Genomic DNA, 9,165 nt, shown 5'->3' on the forward strand with positions numbered 1-9,165 from the left:
AGTATGAATCGCAATTCCACTTAATTAAACGTCATTACATATCATAGCGCAACGATGTCCGACGTCGTTTATTAAATATAACTTAGAAATTTGGCAGTGTCCATTTCTTGTCTTCGTCCAATATTACCTACGTATCACTCTAGAGGAGATATCAATAGAGTGTGCTGTGGTATGAATCGAAAAAGATGTTTTTGAAATTGTTGTAACTACATAAAAAACGTATTATTCACGATTATATTATGTATAATATACATTATATATATATATATATATATATATATTATATGGAGGGGAAAAAACCACAGTGGTGTAAGTCAAATTTTTAAAAATATTTTCTCGTGTGCATAGATGCAATTCATATATTGTACAGATTACATCTATGCACACGAGAAAATATTTTTAAAAATATGACTTACACCACTGTGGTTCTCACCCCTCCATACATACACACACATATTTATTATGTATATTATACATAATACTGATTCAAAAATTTTTTAATAATCCTCTTCTAAATATTGTTAAATAATGCATTACGAAAAATGGGAGAAATATTTATATAAAATGTGAGTCGCCATAGCCGAAACATGCGAAAAGCTCTACTATTGTATATGTTTTACAAAAATTATTTGTCTGAAAATTGACGAAAGAAGATTCAAAATTTTTGACACACTCATTTTTGCTAAAATCTTACGACTATAATAAAAAGACAATTTGTAAAGGATCTCTCATTTCATACCACAGTGGCCTCAGATTGCTTGAGCCTCTTCCAAGAAACCAAAATGCAAAATTTGCCATTGCATTACATTTAAGAAATTTAAATAAATAGCAATGATGAATACTTATATTTTATAATGTTGATGTTCAAGCATAAGTTTTCATCATAAATTCGTCATTTTAATCTAATGAAAAACTCGAAATGAAATTATCTAGGATGATATTCACTTATTGAATTTAAGCAAAATTCGATAAGAATGAATTATATTTAAAAAATGCAAATGCGCTTCTAAAAAATTATTACGATCATGCATAAAAAACTATCAAAATTTTTGTTTCTGATAGAATTTTCGTTTGATGAAAAGAATAAGAAATGAGGATTTGTACATTACGTTCCGTTGTACATTAATTTCCCATTAGCAACACGTCGTGAATAAACATGTGCATTTGCAAAATATAAAATAAAGTTCCATTGCAAGAGCGAATTTCTATAATTCATCATAGATCGAAAACGAAATGCTTAATTCACTTTTCTAATAAGCTCTTTTGATTTGAGACTCTAGTAATGGCTACTGCAATGTTTATATTATATCGCTTATAGTTGCTTTATATTTTCTGATTAGTAAGTTATGACCATAGATTCTGTGCAGTTTGAGGTACAAAATGCTTCTTACGTAATAATCCCAGCAGGATCCAGAGTTGTATAAAATAATCTGTATCAAAAATTATTGTAAGATAATTTGCGACATTGTTACATTTACTGACTACCATATCTAACTGTGTTACATGACAGTTTAGATATCAACCTATTTTATGTACAATAGTAATTTAGCTTCTAGTTTAATGCATGAAGATCGTTTTTACAGTGCATAACTACACAATAATGAGCTCACGTATTGTGTGCCTGATAACACAGTTTTGAGTAGTCCATATTCACGACGATATTACTTTTGCACAGATAACTTGGCCAATTACTTACATATTCAGTGCGCCGTTCGTTTTTAATTTAAAATGGTACGAAACAGGTGTGTCGTTTTCTCTTAGTCTTGTATAATAATGAGCAATGCTAAATCTGTGCCTTCATCGTCTCAGGTACGTACATTGATTTAAGTCTGACCTGTATGAGAAGTACAATTGCATTCTTTTAATGTATTCAATATCATGTACGTGTAAACTGATTCATAATTGTAAAAATTAAGACAAGTTCCTTTCTTGAGAATTTTTGATTTGCATCGTATTGTTATCGACAGAAAGAGTAATTAAAATGTAATCCAAGACAATGAAGTTACAGAAGGCGACGATTATCTCTCTACCAGTGTATTGAAAAATAACCTTTGCAGGATGTTCGTTTTGCTTTACTCTTTACTGCTAACTAACAATCGCTAGTACGTTAGTACAAATAAGAGGAACAAATTTCTGCTTCAATTCGTTTTTGGTTGATTCATACTCGTGATTTATCCTCGATACTTAGAGAAGACGATTGGCCAATCTTTCTGTAAATGAATGTAACTCACACGAAATTTTTTTCGCGTGAATTACATCGTCGATACTTCCGTAAGTCTACTATGCTACACTATTTACAGTTGATAAGCAATACATCCGACTGTTCTTGCAAACGTTTTTTTTCAAGCAAGCATTTCGGCGTGTGTACTCGTTTCGTTATGTATGTAGATGTATGTGTGTGAACGGTGAGATGTACGCGTCGAGAATCAATATGGATCGTATACTTTTTTTTTGTAATTTAAAAATAGATGAACATAAAAGAAATTATTGATTAATATAATTTGACACACTATTCGATAAATCAATTTTATTTTAAATGCGGCGGTGATTCATTGTCTAACAATAAGTAATGTCTTGAGCGTAAAAAAAATCCTTCGCAAGGTTGATTCAAATAAAATGAGAAACGTACGTTTACAAGAACATTCACATATTCTACGCCGATAAATATATTTTAATGAAATGTACGTAACAAGTGGCAGTGCATGTAACGCAAAATAATCGATCACAATCATTTTGCTGTAAAAGCAACTTGAGAGAATTGATTATAAGATGCCGATATAGGTGATCGCCATCTTACGCTTGATCTCAACTTAAAATTTGTATACGATTGCAATATATTCGTAGTAAGCGGATTATTTACCGTTAAGTATTGAGTCCCTCCCATTCGATGAGGTATTGTGTCTGACCGTTTGGCCCTATCCTCTTCGCTTTGATGACAAACTTTTCACCGGCAGCTATTCTATTAGCTGCACCGAAGTAAATATTCACCGATGATTTTAGATCGTCCAGAGATATGTCAGGCGCACTTTGCTTCACAGGCGAACACTTTGGAGATGAAGACATGCTGCTCTTTCTTTGTGGTTGCGGATCGGGAGGAGGTAATTTATCATTACTTTGCCGCTGTCTCAGTCTCCTACCATTTAAGGCATAATCCACACAATTCCCAATTTGACTATTTGCACTGCTCGCAGCACCATTAAATGAACTTCTTAAATTCCTGGCAAATTCACTTTTAACTTCATTATTACGAGCCGGTAGAATAGCCGCCGTCTTGCTGGCGGTAGGCTGAAATTGTTGCTGGGCTTGCTGTTGAATGGGTGGACGTCCCCGTCGATGTGTCCTTCTACGTTTCACTTGCCCGTTTCTGTCAACGATAATATCCTTTTCCGATAACTGCCTCTTGGCTGGACGTACCACCGGCGGTTGCGAGATCACAGGCGTCAGTGGCAAAGGTAGGGTGATGGGACACTGGTTGTAAGATAACGGTGTACTCGAGATTGGTTGAGTAATGCTACAAGGTGTGCCTAAATCACTGAATGGATTATTCTTTCCTTGAAAATCTTTGGGTGGTGGAATAAAAGAATCGAGAGTGCCTCTTGAACTGGTTTCGTCCCCACTTGTGTCCGCAGGCGTCGAAGGTGGCAAAGGATGCATTAGATCCACGGAACTAGGTACAGACAGCTCGGATATACCCGATGTTGTAGCTGGTGGTGTTGGTGGTCCGGAAACGGAAGTTGGCGGTGTTGGAGGTAAATCGGATGCTTCCGAACTTTGTGGCTTGCTCTGTATTAATGGAAAAAAATGGCATTATTATTCTTGTAAATAAGGCATAATACATTCCGCACATTAAAAAACATGATGCGGTAAGCAATCTTTTATTTTTCCCGAGGATAGATAATAAAGTAAAATGACTATCGTATTATTTTATCACGCGTTTATATACATGAATGTGAAGTTAAGCTTACCTTCCTTTCCTTTACCTTGGCAATGGCATTTTTCAATAATATCCTTGCTTTTCTGTATCTCGCTTCTCGTTCTTCTAATATTTCCTTAGTACTATCTCCACACGCTTTCTCTCTTTTCTTCTGTTTACGTAGCATTCTTTTCCGTGAATTGCCTAATGCTAATAGACGACGAAGTCTTCTGTGTACACTCAACTTAGGAAATGGGAATGATTTTTTTACAAAACCGCCGCCTATGGTGCAATATCTGGAAAAATAATTTCATATTATATTTTATATATATAGATAAAGGGGTAAATATATTAATTAAAAATGGTTAAACCTATGTTGTCTTCAAGAAAACAGTTCAATAAATAGTAAATAAATGTGTATAAAAATAGGACACCTGTTTCTTAAAGATTCTATTGATTGACTGGATTCTGTTAATGGAGGTGGACTTGGACACGAACTTTGCTCTGCTTCCGAATTTTGATAAAGTGTACCTCGCATGACCAGATGCGTAGGACTCACAGGAATTTCTACGTCATCTGATGCCTTTTGCTTTAATGCGATCAATTGTTTTGTACTTTCTGACAAACTCACCGGACTGAAATAATTAAATTTAACATATTGTACAAACGTTAATGTACATATGACAAAAATTAATAATTAGTTTTGTATTGTACTTCAATGAGATGCATACCATATTAACTCTGTTGGCGGTGGAAGGTATTGTAGTCTTTTATTACCAGCCCAACATCTACGTAACACAGAATCGTCTATCTCGCCGGACATTGGAAAATTGATAAATGGAGAAGGTGGCGGCAGTCTGACACGGAGGCCCCATATTGTAGTGCGCTTTTTTATTTCCTTACCGCACTTGAACCTGTTTCTATTGCTCATCAATACTGTCAATATTGTTTCTCTGCGTACTTCAACACTGACATCTCTAATCTAAAAGTGTACGTACAATATTATTATAAACTACAATTATCAAATACTACCATTAAAATATAATACAAATTAAAATAATTGGTTTTGTAGACTGTATATTCCAATGTTGACGACTCCTACCCGTGGTGGAAGCTGTAGAGTCATCCAGTTGTCATTTGCGTAAGGTATAATAACAGTGTCCAAGTCGTAATACTTTTTAGCGTTATAAACAGTCAGATTGTACAACATCAGGTGCACCAGATCTACCCACTTCATTTCTAAACGCCGAACAAATTCTTTCCCATGATTGCACGTTGAACAAACAAATACATAAAATCTGTAAAAATTATTAATTTAAAATTATGAATAAAACTTGCATGAGGTAACGCGTGGCTCCATATAAGAGCAATCGTAAGTCGGCGGATTCCAAGTTTCATGTTACATATGCCTCGATTTTATAAAAAGTTAATTAGAAAATTAAAAATTGTGAATGAAGATGTATGAGATGACAATGGTAATCCACGCGGTTCAAAAACCTATATTTCAATAAAATTTGTATATTTATATCTATGTTCAAATTGAATTTGATTGAATCTGCCATTTTTATACTTGTACTTACCTATCACCACTGTACAAGGGATAAGTTAAGCACCTGATGCACTTTTCATGAAACCATTGTTTACACCGACCGCATTGTAACATCTGTGCATACCATTCACCATTAAGTCCACAGTAACAATAAATTTGTTCAGCGTTCACTCTGTGATGATTATCCCAATTTAACATATTAGGCTGAAATTATATATTACATACAATTATATACAATAAAATCATCTTACATGTAGAGTAATCTTATTTTCATAAATTCAGAGCACATTATCTTAAGCGTCGTCTACAATGGCAGCAGGAGTATACAGTAAGACATAAGCAGTAAGCTGTTGACCAACCGCAGCTGATTATTCTTGAATTACAAAAATCCCATTAGTCAGTAGCTTACTGCATACTCTTACGGTTATTGTAGACGGTCCTTTACACATGTATAAATCATTTGAGTAATAACATTTATTTTATATTTAAATCTTACATCATATGGCAATTTTGTCATGTCATCCGGTGGTGGTTGAGGTTGGTCCCTACCGCTGCAAACTTTTCTGATGCTTGCCTTAACCATAGAATTTTTTGGCTCGCAGGATTCACGCGTACGTGGCTGGCTATCTGTGCATCTTTTACATATCCAGTGAATATCTTTACCCGGCTCTGGTTTCGGTATTTCAGGCTACAAATGCGTATGGTTCTTCATTTATTAAATCATACTCTAATATCCTCATCGGTTTCTGATTAATAATCCAACTTATTTCTATTATGTCAGATATCAAAAATTATTCTGATGCGCACCTGATGACACATTTGGTGATAGCCACGGCCACATTTGTCGCAAACAACAATGTCATTGTCAGTCTTAGGCTGAGATTTTTTACAAAGAACACACATAACATCCGAGTCTGGCATAGCCAATTTTGTCAGCTCTTTAAACGACGACCAGGAAGATGTGTTGTCCAGAAATTTGACAAGACATCTTTCCCTAGCCAAGTCCACCTATGTAGAAATAATTTCAGTATCGTTGCATCGTCGCTATTGAGTAAGTACTGTTAAAGAGAGGAGTATATTATATTTGCTCGTACCTCGACAACTGTACCAAGGTAATATTTGCCATCTCTGTGTTGAAGAACATCATCTCCATGAGAGAAGCCAACCCGCTGTTCCCTTGTGGTGCTATCGGGCGCCGCCAGACTTTCCTCCGGTTCTGACATTTTCTACCCTGTTTCTAAATTACAAACAGTACAGCTATAATAATCAAGTATGATCGAGTATGCATTTACTAGAAGCTAAGTCATAGCTACAACAATAAGAGGAAACTATGTATCTTGTAAATAATTATCCCTGTAAAATGTAACCTCTGTTACGGATTAAACGTTTTTGATGACATAAATATGACAAAACAAACGACAAATCATTAAACTTATCACGCCTTTGTTTCACTTCTTTTGTTCAAATATTTTTCACGAAGTTGACTATACCAATGCAGGAATATATGAGCACGTAGTTTACGATCTTTTCCAATCATTCCGTTATGCAAAAAAAAAAAAAAAAAAAAAAAAGAGAACACGTTCTAGGATTCTAGAATTCTAGATCGTTGTACGCTAACCTATACATTTGACTGAAATTTTAAAGACATGGTTTTCAAAATCGTATACGTACGTGGATTATCGTGAGTACTTGCGTAAATCCGCGATCAGAAAGTGTTCGAATGTGTAATTAACGGGAGGACACAGCGATACGATTCAGATCATCGGCGACGACCAGCGACGACGCTAGGGAAGCTAGCGTCCGAGCAACGGGCCACCACGCGCGTCCGACCGAACCGAAGATGCAAATAAATCGCGAACCGTCCATGCCGTCCGTCGCCACCCTATTCACAAGTGTAACGTTACACAATTCGCACGGGTACGCGGTCGCGCGACCATATGATCGGCATCTCATTAAAAAAACAGTCCGGCGCACTCACTCTCGCCGCCGAAGGAGAGAGCGCCGCGACGCAGCTCGGAGTCGTATTCACGGATGCACCCGCGTGTCCCGCGGTGCCAGCGGGACTCGGGAACCGCGTCCGACGATCTTCCCCGCTCTCGCGCTTCTCCGGGCGAGCTATTCCCCGTCCGTCGAGTCGATCAATTCGACGAGGACAGCGCGGAGGACGGACGGAAACAGGGAGAGAAAGAAGAGAGAGAGAGAGAGAGAGAGAAAGAGAAAGAAAGGAAAAGGGAGAAAGAGAGAGAGAGAGAAGCGTAGGGACCGTCAACCGTCAACCCCCGGGGGTCCCTGGGATCAGTTTCTGGCACCGGGGCGATGACTCCCGGAGACTCGTGGCGATGCTCCCGGGCGCGCGCGTCCCCGAACGCGCCGCGGCGTCGTAAATAAACCCGCGCCCGGCCCGGCGCGGCGCGGCGCCGCGCGGCGACTCCAAGTGTCGGATCGTGTCGGGTCGGCGCGGATCCGGTCGTGCCCTCGTACCTCAGCGTCACGGCCGTGGAATCACGCGCTGCTACGTGCGGGCCTCATCTTCCGGCTCCGATCAGACACATCCAACAGCAACCTTAACCATGGGGGGGGCCCCGCCACGGTCGGCTCTCCGCTCACGCTCGTTCGTTCGCTCCGCTCGGCGCACTCGCGGCGACGACGGCACGACGGCGGCAAAAGCCTGGCCCCGCTGCCTCCGTATCGCGCTGCCGCGCCGATCACGACGACGCCCCGGGCACCCACGTAGGCCGGCTACACGATCACGACACGCCCACAGTTATCGGCATCACCGCGGCGAGCTCGGCGCACGTTCATTGTGTCCCATGGAAATTCGAACGAGCACCGTCCGCCATGTTCGGGGAAACACTTGAAATTCTGTCAGGTGTAGTTACATATTCTCCGAAATGTTACGAAGTCTTGCTGCCGCTTTGTATTAAATACAAATTTCCACCGTGCCATTCGGTTGAAAAGCATATTTTAAAAGCGTTTCTTTTTTTCACGCATTCATTTCGCATTCATTTCGTCGTGCGTAAATTCAACAATACAATAGTTCGTAATAAACGAACTATTGTAATGCTCTTGCTTCGAAGTGTGGAAGCAAGAGCATTTTGGCATGAGAAATGCTGTAAACAAGTAATATTACACTTGTGGTAACATATAATGTGATAAACATATTAAATAAGTAAAAATATATATACAAACATACCCCAAAGATTAATATAATCTTATATCAAAAAAGTTTAATATAATATACTTTATAATATAATTCAAAATAAATTTAGAAAATTTCAAGACTACTGTTAGAGTGCATTAAAAATATAATAATTACTGCGTTTTATTATATTCACCGCGAATACAGCAAATACGCAAATTTATACCACAAAACAAATTTATAATACATTTATAAATGTCTCGTTTATATTTTGCGCCCTGTTGGATAAAAAATGTCCGACTTTTGCGCTACTTCACGTGACGCGTGGCCAATAATCTTCCGCTAGTTACAGAAAAGTGAGAAGTGATTGGCCACCGCATCGATTTCTGCCATGCGAAACGCGTCGACGCGCTCTTTGTGCGCAGGAGCCTTGAGCACATTTCGCGCATGCGCAGTACAGTTAACTGCGCAATACATACATTAACCTTAGTTTGCAAATAACTTAGAAATTTATTAATTCACAAACGTTAAGGCCATTGCACGTAACAAAGTTTTAGTCGTAAT

General features: G+C 38.3%; 1 protein-coding gene and 1 long non-coding RNA gene across 4 annotated transcripts; one reads left to right on the forward strand and one right to left on the reverse strand.

Annotated features, from left to right (window-relative positions):
* Positions 1-496: 496 nt before the first annotated feature.
* Positions 497-8,463, reverse strand: LOC112452241 (polycomb protein Pcl). 3 transcript variants are annotated; one of them, XM_025012362.1, is made up of 10 exons: positions 7,944-8,463; positions 6,557-6,699; positions 6,270-6,470; positions 5,959-6,150; positions 5,494-5,666; positions 5,016-5,211; positions 4,645-4,895; positions 4,348-4,548; positions 3,966-4,209; positions 497-3,783 (listed from the first exon to the last, which is right to left on the reverse strand). In XM_025012362.1, exons 2-10 carry the CDS (start codon positions 6,683-6,685, stop codon positions 2,863-2,865), a joined length of 2,508 nt encoding a protein of 835 aa, XP_024868130.1. In that variant the 5' UTR covers positions 6,686-6,699; positions 7,944-8,463; the 3' UTR covers positions 497-2,862. The 3 variants fall into 3 exon arrangements, with proteins under 3 accessions (XP_024868130.1, XP_024868131.1, XP_024868132.1); XM_025012363.1 differs by lacking the exon at positions 7,944-8,463 and adding an exon at positions 7,134-7,795; XM_025012364.1 differs by lacking the exon at positions 7,944-8,463 and having other exon boundaries at positions 6,557-6,832.
* LOC112452242 lies at positions 4,812-6,322 on the forward strand. Its single transcript, XR_003040476.1, has 4 exons — positions 4,812-4,903; positions 4,986-5,059; positions 6,065-6,160; positions 6,244-6,322. It is a non-coding gene; the product is annotated as an uncharacterized LOC112452242 (long non-coding RNA).
* Positions 8,464-9,165: the final 702 nt, after the last annotated feature.

The sequence above is a fragment of the Temnothorax curvispinosus genome, unplaced genomic scaffold, assembly GCF_003070985.1.
Source record: "Temnothorax curvispinosus isolate PA1 unplaced genomic scaffold, ASM307098v1 QBEX01003113.1, whole genome shotgun sequence".
In the NCBI taxonomy this organism is placed as follows: Eukaryota; Metazoa; Arthropoda; class Insecta; order Hymenoptera; family Formicidae; genus Temnothorax; species Temnothorax curvispinosus.

What these genes read in the sequence shown, in the direction of transcription:
- LOC112452241 (XM_025012362.1), bottom strand. Translation starts at nt 6,685, where the DNA reads ATGTCAGAACCGGAGGAAAGTCTGGCGGCGCCCGATAGCACCACAAGG. An exon ending in ATCACCAAATGTGTCATCAG is followed by an intron (nt 6,151 to 6,269) that starts GTGCGCATCAGA and finishes ACGCATTTGTAG; the next exon opens with CCTGAAATACCGAAACCAGA. An exon ending in CCGCCAACAGAGTTAATATG is followed by an intron (nt 4,549 to 4,644) that starts GTATGCATCTCA and finishes TAATTATTTCAG; the next exon opens with TCCGGTGAGTTTGTCAGAAA.